The 18,432-nt window shown below is 33.3% G+C and overlaps 1 protein-coding gene across 2 annotated transcripts in view; it reads left to right on the top strand.

Annotated features, from left to right (window-relative positions):
- MTHFD2L (methylenetetrahydrofolate dehydrogenase (NADP+ dependent) 2 like) overlaps positions 1 to 18,432 on the top strand; it is a 152,171-nt gene that overhangs the window by 37,032 nt on the left and 96,707 nt on the right. For both annotated transcript variants that reach the window (XM_079152759.1, XM_079152760.1), the window contains 2 exons: positions 12,296 to 12,448; positions 13,621 to 13,728. In XM_079152759.1, the coding sequence (XP_079008885.1) occupies positions 12,296 to 12,448; positions 13,621 to 13,728 (261 nt within the window). The remainder of the gene's footprint in view (positions 1 to 12,295; positions 12,449 to 13,620; positions 13,729 to 18,432) is intronic.

The raw sequence follows: 18,432 nt of genomic DNA, 5'->3' as shown, positions 1-18,432 counted from the left end.
AAAATCATATTGTCATCTCAGTAAATATAGATAAAGTATTTGATAATAATCCATCATCAATTCCCAGTAAAGGCTGACAAATAACTAATAATAGAAGAGAATTTCTTCAAACTGATTAAAGGCATTTCTGAAAAATCTGAAGCTAACATCATAATTGGTTTTGAAAGAATATTTTTCTGCTATAGTCAGGGAGAAGTCAAGGATGTCTGCTTTCACCATCTACTAAACTTTGACTAGAGAGTCTAACTAGTGCAATAAGTCCAGAAAAAAATAAATAAAAGACTTGATGTGTATGAAGAAAAATCAATGACATTTACAAAAAACAAAACAAAAAACCTACTAGTACTAATAAGTGAGTATAGCAAGACTGGAGGATGCAATATTAGTATACGGAAATCAATGCCAGCATACTAGCATCAAATAATCAGATACTAAATTTTTTTAAATATGCAAAATAGCATTAAAATATGAAATCCTTAGACATAAATTTGACCAGGCATGGAAAAAACCTAAAGGATGGTCTAGAGAGAGACTAAAATCAGCCTAAAGTAATGAGTCAAGACACCATGTTTGTGCATTGGAAAACTCAACATTATGATATCAGTTTTCCTTCAATTATTTATAGATTCAAGGCAAACCCAGTTAAAATCAGGGTTCTTTGGGACATTTTCAAAAGGTGTAAATGTGCAATTAGAATACCAAAGGAGAAGAGAGAACAGCACAGAAGAAATATTTGAAGTAAAGTGACTGAAAGTGAAACTAATGACAGACACCAAACTTCAGAGAATGCCAAGCAGAATAAAAGAATAAATACCAAAAATGACCAAAAAATTTGAACATTTGAGATTTGTCATTAGGGAAATTCAAATGGAAATTATAATAAGATACTGCTACAAATCTGTAGAATCACTGAAATTTAAAAAACAACAGACTGTATCATATGTTAGGATGTGGAGGGACAGTAACACTCATGTTCTGCTGGTATGCAAAATGGCACTTAATATAAAATTTGGTCCAACTATTCTATGACTATATATTTAACAAAAGAAAAGGAAATATATATCCATATAAAGTTGTGAATAGATAAATATATCCATAAAATGGAATACTACTTAGTAATAAAAGGAAGGAAATATTGATAAATGATATAGCTTGGGTGAATCTTCTAAAATAATTATACTGAGAATTATCTAGAGAAGAGTACATGATTCCCTTTGTGTGAAATGCAAATGTATATAGTGACAATGATATATTAGTCTGCTTGAGATGTCATAAGTCTGTTTTAGTCAGCTTTTGCATCACTGTGACCAAAATACCCAACATCAACTTACAAGAGGAAGTTTACTTGGGGTTCATGATTTCAGAGGTCTCAGTCCAAATATGGCTTACTCAATTGCTCTGGGCCCAAGATGAGGCAGCACGTCATAGATGAAGGGCCCAGCAGAAGAAAGATGCTCAGCTCATGGCAGGGTCAGGAAGCAGAGGAATAGAGGGGACAGAGGGAAGATGTACCCTTCCAGGGCATGCCCCCATTGACCCACCTTCTCTAGCCGCACCCCCCCTTCATAGTTACCACCCAGCACATTGAAACTAGGATGTACTAAGTAGGTTACAACTCTCACAATTTAATCATTTTACCCCTGAATATTCCTGAGAAACACAGGAGCAAAAGGGGACCCACCTTATCTCATAACCATAACAAAGACCGTAACATGGAATGGGTGGCTTAAGCAGCAGAAATTTATTTTCTCACAGTTCTGGAGGCTGGAAGACAGATTAGTCACAGATTTTAAGAGCAAAAGGCAAATAGAAGACAGCTCAACTGCCTGTAGAGCCACAGGATGGCAGCATTGAGTAAATATTTTACTTTTCTTTTTTCCCTCCCTCCCTCCCTCCCTTCCTTCCTTCCTTCCTTCCTTCCTTCCTTCCTCCCTCCCTCCCTTCCTTCCTCCCTTCCTCCCTTCCTCCTTCCCTCCCTCCTTCCTTCCCTTCCTTCCTTCCTTCCTTTGTTCCTCTCTCTTTCTTACAGAAAAGTTAAGGATTTATACCCTTGGATGAGTAAATCACTGAAATAATTTGCATATTAGTGGGATTAGTTGGTCTCTGTAGCCTCTTACGTCCCTTGCTGTTCATAGCCAGGTGGAAACCATGCTAAGAGTTTTAGTTGCTCAAATCTATAGAACTATGTTTTTTGAGCATTTGCATTACAAACTTGTTATATCATCTAACTTGAAATGACTGGCTTCTCAGGCATTTCTTAAATAGCAGTAGTTATTATTTTTCTTTTTCATGTTATGTTTTTTTCTTTATCATGAAACCCTCTTCTGTTTTTGAGTATATTCAGCTTGAAATGCTAATAAGAATTTACTAAAATAAAAAATCCCTTTGAATAATAGATATTTCTCTAAAGAAAGACTTTCAAAAGATCTGTTTAGATGGTAGCTCTCTGATCCTCTTTGTTTACCGGGTCAACAAATATTTACCTAGAATTCAATCTATATAACTCTCTGGGAGGTGCTAGGGGGAAAAGATAGTTAGGAAACAATTGAGACTAACTCATTGTCCTTAAATTGTTTGCATACAAGATCTCCAGAATGCATCATTTTTTTCCTTTTATCTTGTTTATTTACAAAAAGATCTTTGGAACAAACGTGTTCATTTATTCAAGTCTTTTCCTCATTTATTCTTTTCCTCTATAGAATATACATGGTTTTGAGGATCGTACTGTGCATTTGAATTTACTATGTAGACTGCCTAGGAGACCAAGGGCTTATTAATAAACCAAAGTGTTTTCAACTTAGCTTTAGAAGAATAAGGCAATTTTAGGGATCTCCATGTACATATAGCTCACCCAAGAGAATCATGTAGGGCAAAAGTTAGCAACTTTTGCAGAATGTGTAAGTTCCAACCTCTGTAACTTTTTAAAAACAGCCTGTGAAGTAAGCCTGTCTGGGAACATCCTGGGCATTTTCTGTGGCTGTAGGAGAGGGAGGCTGAGGAAGGGTGGAGAGCCAGATGAACCCTTTGCTGGCCTAGGGAACAACTCCCACTCCACCTCCAAGCTGCACAGTATTTTCCAATTGGGAGGTGGAGTGGCCCAGGCAAGTTAGAGTCACTTCTCATTCCTTTTCTGTTTCTCTACCTCTCGATGATGAAACAACTATTAAATGGTATTGGGCAAGTGGTAGGTACTAGATAAGTATTTTCTGTCTTGAAACCTTGATATAGAACCCAGGATAATATTCATTGGCTTAAGAACATTGAATTATATCTCTTATTTATTTCTAGAAAATAACGCATTAAGAGGCTATAGTTAAATAGTCTGAGTAGATATTTATTCCATTAGAATAAATTCCAGAGGACAAGAATTTTGTCTCTTGGCTCATTTATTATCCTCAGCCCCCACAGGGCACATGGAAGACACTCAGTAAATATTTGTTGAGTGAATAAATGAGTGAATTTTCAAGGACTTTATATATATGCTAAGAGTATGGACTTTTTAACCCATTAGCATAAAACTTGCCTGGAATTTTTTATTTTTCAAGTCCTGAAAGGTAGAAGTAAATGATAAAACAAAAAACACAAGGTCTTTCACCTTAAATTTATATTGTAGAATATAATAGTGCCAGATATCTAAAAAATATATACAGGAACAATAAATCAAGATTCTCATGAACCTACCCCCGCCGTGGTTTTTATTTATATTTTTACAACAAGGATGTCAAAGTATATGGAAGTATCACACATCTTTTCCTCCTGGTAGTCTGCTATTCTAATTGTTCCCAGTTATCCACCAGTTTTTCTTAGTTTCTTCATCTGTAAATTAGAGATACTAGTAGTCACTTATTCAATAAATATTTATTGAGTGCCCCCTGTTTTCCAGGCATTGTTCTTTGTGGTAGGAATGTATCAGACAAAAATTTCTTCCCTTGTGACTATGTAGCAGGACAGATTGAAACTTAAACATCATAAATGAGCCACTATATTTTTTTAGAAGTTATACTATGGGAAAAAAGAGTATTTTGTGGTGAGAGGGATCAGGATGTTGGGGGATGGTTGTATTTTTATTCCCCCTTCTAACTTTTTATTATGAAAAATTTCAGACATACAGAAAAATAAAAGAATGGTATAATGAACACCTATATACCATCAACCAAGACTCTATAGTTGTTAATATTTTGCCATTTCCTGTCCACTCATTTATTTACCCATCAATCATCTTATTTTTAAAGCATTTAAAGGACAGAACACACTAATGTACCACTAAAACTTCAGTATGCATATCATTAACTGTATTCAACATTAAGATTTTTATGTGAAATTACATGTATGGAAATACATACTATTAAGTTTACTGTTCCATATGTTTTGAAAAATGTAAACTCTTATGTAACTTAAACTCTTATGTAATTTTAACTCTTATGTAACTCTATCAAAATATAGAACATTTTTATTAACTGAGTATTCTCATGCTAATTCCCAGTTAATCTCTCTTCCTACATTCCATCCGCACCCTAAGATAACCAGTAATCTTATTTTTTCACATGCTACTGTCCATTTTAGTATTACCTCATTTTAAGAAATTAAGATACTTATCTTTTAATTATTGAGCTTTGGAAGTTTTTTTATATATCTGAATACATATTCTTTGTCACATATATTTTGCTACTATTTCTCCCAGTCCTATTTTCTTAACAGAACCTTGAAATCTTTTGATGAAAATAAAATTTTGAATTTTCTAAAGTCTAAGTGATTATTTTCTTTTATGCTTTATGCATTTTATACTCTAAGAAAATTTTGCTTTCACCCAGCCCACAAAGATATTCTTCTAATTTTCACTCAATAACTATGTAACTTTCAGCTGTTATGCTTAGGTTTATAATCAATTTTCAGTTAATTTTTCTGTATAGTATGAAGCAGATATCATGGTTAGTTCCCCCCACCAATATGTCTTCCCAGGTGTTCAAGTACTATTGGTTTTGAAAATAATTTGAATTGCCAACTGCTGTGGTTTGGGTCTTTAATGTCCCCCAAATTCCCATGTATTAAAGGCTCGGTTTCCATCCCATTGTCTTACTAGGAGGTATTTTGTCACAGTGAGGAAAAGCAGATTAACACACCATGGTACTTTTGTAAAATAGCAAATGACTTCATGAACGTAATTCTAAAACTGGACTCTCAGTTCTGTTCCACAGTTCTTGTTGTCTATGCTTATGCCAGTACCACACCATCTTGATAACTGTAGCTTTGTAGCAAGTCTTAAAGTATTGTAATTATTCTAACTCTGGTCATTTTCAATATTTTTTTGAATATTCTAAATTCTTTACATCTTCATTTATAGTTTACAATCTAATAACAAACCTCATAGGATTATGATCAATATTGCAGTGAAAGCATAGGTCAATATTGAGTCTTCTATCCATAAACATAGAACACCCTGCATTTATTAAGGTCAACTATGTGCGGTATTTTTCTTCTCATGAAAGTCATCTTCAAATTTAAAAAAGTTTATTCCTAGGCAATTAGTAAATTGCAAGCATTAATAAATGTATAAGCATTTGTGATTAGTATTGTAAATAGTATTTGTGATAGTATTGTGAATAGTATTATTAAAATTTTTATTTTCTGAGAGTTGCTGCTTATGAGCAGAAATATAATTGGTTGTACAATGTGATCTTGCTAAACTGACTTTATTAGTTCTAGTCACTGTTTTATAAAATTTGTAAGATACTCTACACAAACAACTATGCTATCTGTGCCTGGAGTTTTTCTTCTTTCTTTCTGAACTCTATGTCTTTTGCTTTAATCTTGTTAGCACTGGCTAGGGTCTCCAGTGAAACATTAAATAGAAATGATGGGACTGAATACTCATCCTTTCTGATTTTCAAGAAGTTTCAGTACTTTTTTTTTGAAAATGCCTATATCAGATTGAAGACTTTAAACTTTCTCTTTTGTAGGTCAAGCTGAAACCTCTGTTCATGTAGTTCTGTTCACTTTAAATGGATTTTTAAGAGTTTGCTTTCTGTATGTGTCTGTCAGAGATTTTGGCAGAATTTATATGCAACAATTAGGTCTCCTTTGTGTGATTTCTCCTTTACTACATATATTCTTTCATTTTCCACTGGGGTAGTAGCCCCAAACTTCGTCCTTTGATTACTTAATCAAGTATAACTGTAAATTTCTATACAAATTGCAGCTATCCTGTAGCTATAAAAATCTCCAAAATGGGAAATTCCTTCAGTGACCTTCCATTCTGGCAATTGTCCACTTTCTCCAAATGTCTGCTTTTATTGACTCTCCATTTTTTTAGATAGTTGTTTTTTTTTAATGATTTTTCCAAAGACTGTAGTTGTTTTCTATAAGAAGTTTGATTTAATATAAGCCACTTTACTATTATTAGAAGTAGATCATATATTTTAAAATCGTGTGATCAGAATAGTGGGCATATAACTAAATATGTGAATGAAGGTGATAATTTAGCTAAGGTGATAGCCTTTGATTGTTTTTGTTTGTTTGTTTTTGGAAGAAACTTCCATGCAAACAGAAAGCTGTAGCCAAGGTGGAAAAATGCTTGACTTTTTTGAGGAAAAACAGGGAAACCAGTTTGATGTTAATTGATTGAGAGAAGAGTAGTCAGTGATGACATCAGACAGATAAGCTGGGGTTTGGATCAGTAGAGATCATGAGGATCTTGTTTGCCATTGTAAGGTTATAAAATTGCAGGGTTTTGAGAAATTCAGTGTGATTGGATGTGCATTTCCAAAGTGTTGCTGTTGTGTGAATATATTGTATGGGTGCAAATGTAGAAATAAGAATCAGTTGGGAGGTTATTTTGGGAATTCAAAGGGATAATGTCCATTAAAACTGGAGTAGTATTAGTGGATGTGGTAAGACTGGTAAAGTGCTAGATATATTATAAAGAGTTGAGTGTATTTTCCAATGGGTTGGATGTTGGGTGTGAGAGAAATAGAGGTTTTCAAAATGACTCCAGATTTTTTGGCAAGCAGCTCAGAAGAACGAAATTGCCATTAACTGATGGAGAAAACTATAGGTGAATCAGTTTAATAAGATAAGGTCATTTGTGAGAGAGATGATTAACTTGATCCAATTACTGAAAAGTGCTATGTACTTTTAACAGCAATTGTCTGGAATAGAGAAAACATAGTCAGTTTGTGATGAGGAAACAGGTGGCAATCGATCAGTGTATGAAGAATAAATAGGATGTGAAAAAACTGAGAGGAAGGGAATCATTAAAGGAAAAACTATCATAAGCAGCAGCAATGCAAAAATAATGGTAAGGACTCGTAGAATGGGACACACTCTGATATGACTAGAGTGGAGGGTTTGTGACTAAAAGGGATGGAGCCCTCAGAGGAAACTATAGGAAAAAATATAATTGAATGAAAGGGCTCATTAGTTCCTATGCCTGTGAGATTACATTTATCCAACAGGCATGGAGGAAGTAGAAGGAGGTACTTTTATATTTTTTATTTGTTCTAATTAGTTATACATGACAGTAGAATGCACTTTGAAACATCATACATAAATGGAGTGTAATTTCTCATTCTTCTGGTTGTACATGATGTAGAATCATACCAGTCTTGTAGTTATATATTCTAATAGGGCAATAATGTCTAATTCATTCTACTATTTTTCCAACCCCACATCTCCTCCCCTCCCTTCACTCCCCTCTTAACTAATCCAAAGTAACTATTCTTCCTTAATCCCCCCTCCTTATTGTAAATTAGCATCTGCATATCAGAGAAAACATTTAGCTTTTGTTTTTTGGGGGGATTGGCTTAGTTTGCTTATGATAGTCTCTACCTCCATCCATTTACCAGCAAATGCCATAATTTCATTCTTCTTTAAAGCTGAGTAATATTCCATTGTGTATATATACCACATATTCTTTATCCATTCATCTGTTGAAGGGTATCTAGGTTTCATAGTTTAGCTGTTGTAAGTTGAGCTGCTATAAACATTGATGTGGCTCTGCCACTGTAGTGTGCTGATTTTAAGTCCTTTGGTTATAAACCAAAGAATGGGATAACTGTGTCAAATAGTGGTTCCATTCCAAGTTTTCTGAGGAATCTCCATACTGATTTCCATAGTGGCTGCACAAATTCACCAACATTTATTGTTGCTTGTATTCTTGAAAATTACCAGTCTGATTGGCATAAGATGAAATCTTAAGAGTAGTTTTGATTTGTATTTCTCTCATTGCTAGATATGTTGGACATTTTTTCATATATTTGTTAATCGAATATATGTCTTCTTCTGTGAAGTGTCTGCTCAATTCCTTAGCCCATTTATTGATTGGGTTATTTGGTTTTTTGGTGTTAAGTTTTTGAGATATATATATATATATATATATATAAAATGATGAAATTCATTTGGAAAAATAAGAGTCCCAGAATAGTCAAAGCAATCCTTAGCAAGAGTGAAGCAAGAGGCATCACAATACTAGACATTAAATTATACTACAGAGTCATAGTAACAAAAATGGCATGGTATTGGCACCAAAATAGACACACAGACCAATGGTACAGAACAGAAGACTCAGAGACAAACCCATGTAAATACCGTTATCTCATGCTAGACAAAGGTGCTAAAAACATTCACTAGAAAAAAGATAGCCTATTCAACAAATGGTGCTGGGAAAAATTAGAAAGCCACATGTAATAGAATGAGGTTAAACCCCTATCTCTCACCCTGCACAAAACTCAACTCAAAGTTGTATCAAAGACTTAGGCGCTATAACAGAGACCCTGAGCCTACTAGAAGAAAAAGTAGGCCCAAATCTTCATGATATTGCCTTAGGACCAGGCTTCCTTAACAAGACTCCTAAAGCACAAGAAGTACAATCAAGAATAAATAAATGGGATGAATTCAAATTCTAAAGCTTCTTCTCAGCAAAGGAAACAATCAATAATGTGAAGATAGGACCTACAGAATGGGAGAAAATCTTTCCATATGCACCTCAGATATAGCATCAATCTCCAGGATATATAAAGTAGGAGGTACTTTTAAACAGTAATGTAAAAATCTTAGGATAAAAAACTAGTAATTCGTTTATTTCTTATTTTTTGTTTATTGACTATAGGCAACTAAATATTTTGGTAAATAAATCATAAAAATGTATATTCAGTGTAGTAATTCTACAGTGTTCCCTAAAGACATTTTTTGAGGTATTTTATTACAGAATTATGCTTTTAATTTGATGATTTTTCTTTTCCTGGCATGACTTCTCATGACCTGAACTAGAAAGGGAGAAAATACAAATAAACATACGTGAACGATGCCAGTTTTCTCATTCATTTGAGTAGAATATGAGTGATTAAGTCTTTATCAGGTATTCTGAGAACCAAAAATGTTTCATAAATACTGTGACCAAACCTGTATTAGTGAATCTTCTAGTTATGTGTCCTAAGGATGACTCCAGGAAACTTTGAGTTAGTCAGTCAAAACCATGAAATGTATTTTTTTCTCTTAATAAAAATATCAAAAGATAAGATTATTAATTGCAAAATATTTGATGCTTTTTTGCTTGCATTTAGACATATATCCTTTAATCCATGGATAGTGTTGTGTTTGGAGTTCTAGATGAAACAGTAATTTCTTGGGACATGTTAGGGTTATCATGTCTTACTAGGAGTTGGGGTGGGAGAGGCCTCTCTGACTTTACTCTTTGAATGGTATTTAGTATGATTAGCATTTTTATGACTTCTGTATGATATAGAAGGAAAAGCTGACTTTAGAGCAAAAAGATATATACTGGAATCTGGATCCTCCTCTTAGTACTTATTTAAGATGGTTGAATCTCAAAGTCTTTGAACTTCATCTTCAAAATAATTAACCTTCTCTCCTTAGTCCCCAGTAACTAGGAAGGTCATTATAAAGCACTATTTAAATGTAAAGTATGCTAACTCAAATTATTACTATATATGCCACATTACATAAAAAAGTAAATCTTTCCTGGCACAGGATGTATGTGAAATTTAATCCACTGCTGACATAACACAGAATTTCATAAAAATGATATATGAATTGGATTTGTTGATTTTTGTGATCTTATTCTTTTTCCTCTATTCATATGAGATCCTTCCTTTTAGACTAAATAACCTTAGTTCTTAGAATCCTGTGTCATATCATTTGAATGTCCACACATCTGTCTTTTAAACTATTAACTCTTAAGTTGCTCGAGACCAAATTGTTATGGAGTAATCTAAGTTACGATGTGAGTAGAAGTTAAAGAAGTATACAAGAGGACCCTGATAGCATAAAGATATTTTGTTAAATTTGAGTTATAAACCTTAATTTTTAATGTTTTAATATGTCCTGAATCTACTTTTGTGGGTTGTGTAAAAATCCCTTTTTTTCCATAGTAATTTCCCTAATCCTGTTAATTCTTTATCAGTGACCCATGATTTAAAAAAATAAAAAAATACAAGAAGTACAAAAGAGAGGTAGGGGGTGTAAATCAGGGGTAGAACATCTACCTAGCATGCCCAAGACCCTGAGCTGGATGTCCAGGACCAACAAAACAACCCAACAACAACAACAACAACGAAACTCAGAACAACAACAACAACAACAAAAAAACATAAACAAAACCAAGAAGGATAAAGAAAGGGAAGGAGGGCAGGAGAGAGGAAGAAAGGAAGAGGACAGGTCTTTTCAGTGTTCTTTTAAGTGAATGTGACAGTACAAAGCAGTAGTGCTAAAAACCAATGTACCTCAGGCTTATTGGTAAAATAGCTCTTAAAATCTACAGAAGAGCCCTTTTTGAGTTCTTTTAATTAATGGATCAGCCCATACATACATTAGTAGATTCTATACTTAAAAGTGAACTAACTTTGGCCCTTACTAGAAAATGAAAACTTCACATATAATTGTTTTTCTTTTCATTTACAAAGCCTCTGATTTATTGCAAAAAATTCCATATCATGAAACTTCTGTATGACTAAAAAAAGACTCATCACCATCATCATAATCATAGTCTTCCAGATTTTAGGAAAACAAAACAGAACCATGATTTTTGTCCTCAAATAGTAAATTAACCATGTAATTATTTTAAAGTTTTAATAGACTCTATAATGATCTTCTAGCTTTAGAGAAAATAGATGAGGTTTGCCCTGCTCCTTTTAGAATGAATTATGAAAAATGAAAAAAGTATTGATGGGAGAGCTATCCTAAAGACCTAGTTTCTATTTGAAAATAATTCAAGTGACTACTTTTATATGTTTCATGGAGTTTTATAGTTCGATCATGGTAAATTGGATATATTTCAAGTAAGGTGGCAGTGGTCATCTTTAGAAAACAAAGATGTCAGAAACAAGACCTAGTTCTTTAAATACAGTTGGGATTTGTGCTTTTATAATTCTTTTTTTTTAATATGTCTAGGTTAAAAAAAAAAAAAGAAAAAATATGTGTGAGTTGTCTAGTATGTGTGAGTTCCTGGGTTTGATTTTGATTCCCTAGTAGGACACAGATAGACACAAACACACACACATAAATGTGTAAATGGTATTCATTCTGTAATAGACAAAGAAGCATTTACATATCAAATATATTAGGCACATGAGTTAATTATTAGGGTTATTAATTATTATGAGTTAATTAATAATGGTAACATAAATGATTCTGCATAAAATAGTAAGAACTTATTTTATGTTTCTTTACTTTTTAAATGAAATGATTAGTATACCATATATCATTTGGTTAATTCATTACTCAGGTTGTGTTCTTTTCCTTACATTTAGCAAGCCATAGTGATATTTTAGAGTTCAATGTGCTAATGCTTTATGAAAGTGTGTGTTTGACATTTGTGTTTTCCTTATGTAATTTAAGAGGAAGCTTGAACTAATCATGTAATGACTCTTTTTAACACAACTATATAGCCCTTTTAATCTGCAGTGCTCTAAGTATTTAATAGAAACCTGTATTGGAGTAAAGTAGATTTAAACACTTTAAATATGCAAACTTGTTGAGGCAAAGACTTAATACCTGGCTGCTCCCAGATCTTATCAGAATTGTTTTATTTCACATATTTTCCCCTTTCATCAATCCAGCCACTTCTGACCCTATAATGGCATATACTCTTAACAGTCATTAATAACAGCTATTAGTCAAGAGCCCCTTTGCTTACATTTTGGTGGCAAAGAAAGAGTAAGGGTGTTACATCTTTCCTGGAACTGAACCATAGTGATCTGGCTGCTGGTCCCCATATTTCATTTTCCATATTTCCACATAAACAGCAATTTTAAAAATGAGACCAATTTAATTTACTTTTCAGACCACGTGGATGAACGAACAATATGCAATGGAATTGCCCCAGAAAAAGATGTGGATGGATTTCATATCATCAATATTGGAAGACTGTGCCTTGATCAGCATTCTCTCATACCTGCCACTGCCAGTGCTGTTTGGGAAATAATTAAAAGAACAGGTTGGTAACTTGTGGTCTGACAAACAGAGGTATTAGGTCCTGAACTGAGCATTACCTTGATAAAATTATCCTAACCCTGCAAAGTGACAGAAAATGATAAGTCACAAAACTTCAATTTGTGGATAGGTATAAAATTATATAAGTCAAAGACCAATCCAAAATAAAAGGGAATGAAGAACCTCTGCCAGGTTACAGGGCACTGCATTATAAATTGTAGGGAGTCAATTTTCCAAATTGTAGTTTGTCTTCCTACTTTTAAACTATAAATTTCATGCATTTTGATGAAAACCTTTCAAAATGAATTATATTTTCCATTAATAAAGTAACATGTTGATCATATAGGAACTATATCTATTGACCTAAGTTTTCATTGTAAACATTTCCCCTTCTACTATGCCAGATACAGTCTTGCTCTCACAGCCTGCCTGGATGTGGAGAGATGTTTATTTATCTCTATGTTAACTAACCTCAGATTGCCTTGTATTGATGATTTCCCTGCTGCCACCACTGTCACCTCTCTGTCTGGCAGCATCTTCTTTATTCTGCTGTTTTCTGAGAGAAAAATCTCCAAGAGAAAGCAGATCCTAAATCATACTCTGAGATAGTTAGTACTTGAAAAAATCTAAGTTTCAATTCTTTTATTTACTTATTAAGAAACTGAGCCCCAAAGTGGTAAAGTATATTGAATTTTCAAGCTTTATCTTTTTCATCCTTCTAAGATGGAAGTTTGGTGCTTCTTCCTATAGAGGAAAGTACATAAACTTTGTGACAAATACTTTTTTCCACTTTATTTTATTCCAGCTTTACTCAATGTTTGATTACCAGTGAAGCTTGATAATGTTGTACTGGGCTTATTTTATAATTAGAAGTTAATATATTTTAAGGCTTTGCACTTCTAACTCTTCATGTGAATCTCAATGTTTAAAGTTCATTTGATGACAACTCGAGGATATTTGTGATTTTTAAATGAGGACAAAATCAGAGGGGAAGGGACAAATTCAAGAAGTGTAAAATAAATATTTATAAATAATTGAACGTGGGCATGTTAGAGACAAGCCGCGTAAATCCAAATTTAATTAGAACTTTTTAAGGAATGTTTCAATTGCGTGTTCTGATGCTTAATTTGTTTCTTCTTGTTGATTCTGCATTTAAACCAAATTCTGTATTTTAAGGAATTGAAACATTTGGGAAAAATGTGGTTGTGGCTGGACGATCCAAGAATGTAGGCATGCCCATTGCCATGCTTTTGCACACTGACGGAGAGCATGAACGGCCAGGAGGTAGGTTGGACCTTGCAGATTCCCTATGTTCTTAGATATTCTTTCTTCTTACATCATTGAGTAAAAATTTGTGGATATATGCAATTAAAGGTTTCCTTTATTCCTTATCTAATGGTGTGAAAGCCTTGAAAGTGAATAAAGGAATTGCTGAAAATATGTGGCCCCATTGTTCCTTTTTTTTTTTTTTTTTCTTTTTCTTTTGGTCTACTTTAAGTCATTATAGACATTAAGAAAGGCTGAAAAGTCACTAGATACATAAAAATCACATGCCTCAGAAAATTTTCAGAATCTTAGAAAGTTTGATGTAGAACTCCTAAAATAGCAAGGTTTTAGTACTTTTACAAATCAGCTAGTTGATTCACTTTACAGACAAGGAATCTGAGGCTTAAGGGTAACTGATTATCTAGTACAACTAGTCATTGAACTGTGAATAGTGACACCTCAAGTCTCTAAGGAAGCCCAACAAAATGTAATGGTGTTTGAGAATGTGGGGCTACATTCTCTAGGTGCCTGGTCATTGCACCATCATCCCAGGACCTTGTTTATTTAAGCATCCTGATAGCTGGATGCTGAGTGGCTCCCCCGGGATGTGGGTAGGGATAGAGTAAGAAAGGAATCTAACAAAGGGGTAATAGGGCATTGTTCATGGTTATCTGAGTCAGTATTGTGGGCAGAAAACAAAAGGTTACTCATCTCATTGCTGTGTGTTAAAATCTGCATCTTGTTCTAACATGGATAAAAAACCAATTTCATGTTCTTAATAGAAGTAGTTATTGGTCTGTACGTGTAAAGAGATTTTCACTACTTCCTTTACTGCTTATTTTCCTAATCTTTTTTTCCCCAGTCTTTGATGTAATAAGTACTTCATTGGTTTAATTCCAAAAAGGAAAGGATTTTTTTCTAATATTAAGTCAGAGTGATAGAGACAACATGTTTATGTACACCACACACAATACTATATGTAGGTATATAAATTTCTTAATGTTATTAACCTTGGCGAATTTCATTTTCTTAATATTAAAATTTTGTGATACTTGTTTTCGGATCTTGGCTGACATAATACATATAAAATATTTTTTAAAAATACAAAGCCCCATGAAAAAATAAACCCAATGTAATTTATTTACACAGATGATATGAATCTACATCATGAACAACCATAGAAATGAAAAGTTGTACCCCATTTGTGTACAATGAATCAAAATGCAAATGTAAAAATTAAAAAAAAATAATAAAAAATTAAATAAATAAATTGATGAACAATGAACCTTTTGAATATTATTTTCCCTTTCTGGGCTAAGGATTTAAATATTGTTAGCAGTCACTATGTGTATATAGACATTATAAGGTAGGTTTGGATAGTGACTCCAGGGAGCTTTAAAAAGACTTAGTTTTGAAGGGCTGTCTAAAAGGCCACATGTGATAGTACAACAGTTTTTATGATGCCCATGTTCAACACTGCTTTCCTAGCTTCACTATTCACTTCTAGCTTATTTTATTACTGCTTATCTATCTCTTAGGGTAAATAATTATATTGATTCATAGTTGCTTTTACATAGTCATTTTTGAGTTAAGGAAGGTAAGATAATGAGGAATGTTTAACTCGGTGTACTATTTTTTTTGGGGGGGGGGGATTTTGACTAAGAGCCAGTAAGTAGGTTTTTCATTATTTTCAACATTATTGTGTTGTCTTACTGTCATCAATAACATAATAACCAGCACTGTGTAGCTTCATGTTTTGCTCAGTACTTTTTTATAAACTATCTCATCTTTTCAATAATTGGCATATATTAACATTATTCATATTTCACACCTAAAGAAAATGAGCTTTAGAGACTTTGTAGGACATGCCCAAGGACACAGGAGCAAATGGAGTCCAAAGTTGGAAGCTGGTGCTGACTTTATGGTTAGCAGGGTGGACCTGGAGTCAGATTCTTTCATTGCCAAGCTTGTGACCTTGGGCAAGTAATTTAATTGGTGTAGACCTCCACTTTCCTCAGTTGTTAACTGCAAATAATGTTATTATCTACTTCACTTAGTTATTGTGAAAATTAAATGAGAAAAAAATTAAATGAGATATAGATGTTAAGTGCTAATTATAATGCCTAACACACAGTAAGTTAAGTTGGTACAAGTAACTGCAGCTGTTGCTATTGTTTCAATTATATGCTTAATAATCTGTTACCGTTCTAGCCATAAAGTGTAGCATAACATGATCTGAAATTAATGATATATATTTTTACTTTTATTTGAAATTTTATTTTATTTTTCTGCTAAGTTTTGTGTTTAATGCTTTTAGATCATATCTAGCTTTTGTAGTAATTTGAATAAATTTAGACTTTATAAAAGCTTACAAAGTATTTGATTAGAAATATGACATCCTAATATGCCAAATACCATTTTTTACAGTGTGTACTTTTTTATAAGCATCATTATATTACATGCTAATTTCTTGTTCAGTCAGTTTCAATTTAGAATTATTTATTTGCCTATAAAATACCTAAGAAAATCAATTTACTACTTTTTAATGCAATTTTACAATAGTAATCTTATGTCAAAAGTATTTCATTATATATGGATCATTTATAGGTACATACTTATGTAGTAAAAATAGCTATGTAAACTTAAGAAAGATTACAAATTGATGGTAGTAATGAGCTCTGAGGAGCAAATTGTAGGATAAAACATTACTTTAAAAAACACTTTATACATTGTGTAATGAAATATTTTCATTTGAAGGCATATTAAAAATTGAATAAATGTGGATTTAGTTATAATGCTGGTTATAAACAGACAGTTAAACTTACTTTATTATAGTGGTACCTAAGTGCTGTTATTGAAAGCAAAATAACCAAAGCAGGGAACAGACCTCAATAGATCAGCAAGCTTTCCTTATTAAGCAGCGGAATGGCACATTTTCAGGAGAGAAAATGTCAACTAGTTACAAGAGGTGTTTGACTTTTATAGAGTTTAAGTGAGATTTAATCATCATGGCAGAATGTGTAGTGAGACTTAATCATATACACTTAATCATAGCAGAATGTGTCGGTTGGACAGTCAGGAAAGTAGTTGTAGAATGTGAAATTGTGAAAATGTAAAGCCCATTGTTTTCCTTCAGCTCCCTGGGACCCACTGTCCTTTCTCCCTGGGGATAGTTGTTCCCCCTTTTCCCTGGCGGTTGTTGTTTTCCATATCCTTCAGTTATAGCATCTAAAATGTAACAAATTTTACAAAAAATTGTACTAAAAGGTTTGCAAATCAGATAGTATTTAATCTCATGAATATTTAATAGGAGTGTGGTGACACATATTATTAATGTGATGAATTGTCAAGAGCTGCTTACTGAAGATTTTGAGTCTGTGGGAAAGTTAATATTTCAGTGTCTGTGTCTGGTAGAGCAGTAATTATGAGCAGTGACTCCATATGCATTGTTAACTAATGGAGATAATGAAGGAGGATTAACTTGGCAAATTCATATCTTTAGAACTTGTTCTACTGACACTCGAAATGTTAAGCATTCAGCTCATGCTGTGTATTTCTTCGCCAGAAGAGATTCAAAACCCTAATCACTCACTTTTGTATGAAAGCCAAAGATAATTGCACTAAAAGAAAAATGGCCACAACATAATTTGGCTTGATTATTATGTATCTACCCCTGGCTAGGTTTTAAAATTTTTCTATTTTTATTTTCTTAGGTTTTGATATTAAACACATGGACCTCAGTTGTTTTGTGAGGAAAAACTAATTTTAATTCTCCTGGGGCTTGAAACATTTGAAATGAAGATGTGCTAAAATCTTGAAGTAAAAGGGTAGAGCAGTTTAGTTAACCACGGACATCTCTAAACAAACATTCTGTTTTGTGCCACTGAATATCTACAGTTTAAATTTACCCCTACTTTTATATCACGTCCCCCTCATGCCCCATCACCCCCACCATGACAGCTCTAGGAGAAAAACCGTCTCTTACCTCCTGCCTTAAACTGCATAATGGTTCAAATGCCAACTCTTCCACAGATCTTTCTGTAAATGGCCTGTTGTCAGCAGGAGGGAATCTTTGTCCTTGCTTCCCTTGCTTCCTTGAAGGGTTGAGTGTCAGTTTGTTCTACCCTTTTACTTCAAGATTTTAGCACATCTTCATTTCAAATGTTTCAAGCCCCAGCAGAATTAAAATAAGTTTTCCCTCACAAAACAGCTGAGGGTCCATATATTTAATATCAAACCTTAAAAAAAAAAAAAAGCTAGCCAGAGGGAGACATGTATTAATCAAGCTAAATTATGTTGTGGCCATTTTTCTTTTAGTGCAATTATCTTTGACTTTCATACAAAAATGAGTGATTACGGTTTTGAATCTCTTCTGGCAAAGAAATACACAGCATGAGCTGAAATGCTTAACATTGTGTCTGTAGAACAAAGTGATCAACAGTGGAAAGTCTCTTCTGAGCTCCACTAATTATTAGAATACTTGAATCGTATCGTGACCATCAGTAGATCACTGTGTTCTTGAGATTTCTTTGTAGTAAGTAACCTACCCAGTTCACCTTTGAAAATGAAATTTCTTTAAAACAGTTTTTCTTCTTTCAAGATAACACAGTAACCTAGTGACCAAGGAATTATTAATTGTCACCAGAGGAATTCAGATTTTATTTTGAATTCCTCTCTACATATTTTTATTCTTATGCATGCTACCTCATCCAAATAAGTCCC

The sequence above is a fragment of the Sciurus vulgaris genome (genome assembly GCF_902686455.1).
Source record: "Sciurus vulgaris genome assembly, chromosome: 9".
NCBI lineage: Eukaryota > Metazoa > Chordata > Mammalia > Rodentia > Sciuridae > Sciurus > Sciurus vulgaris.
This window is presented reverse-complemented; position numbering and strand designations above follow the sequence as displayed.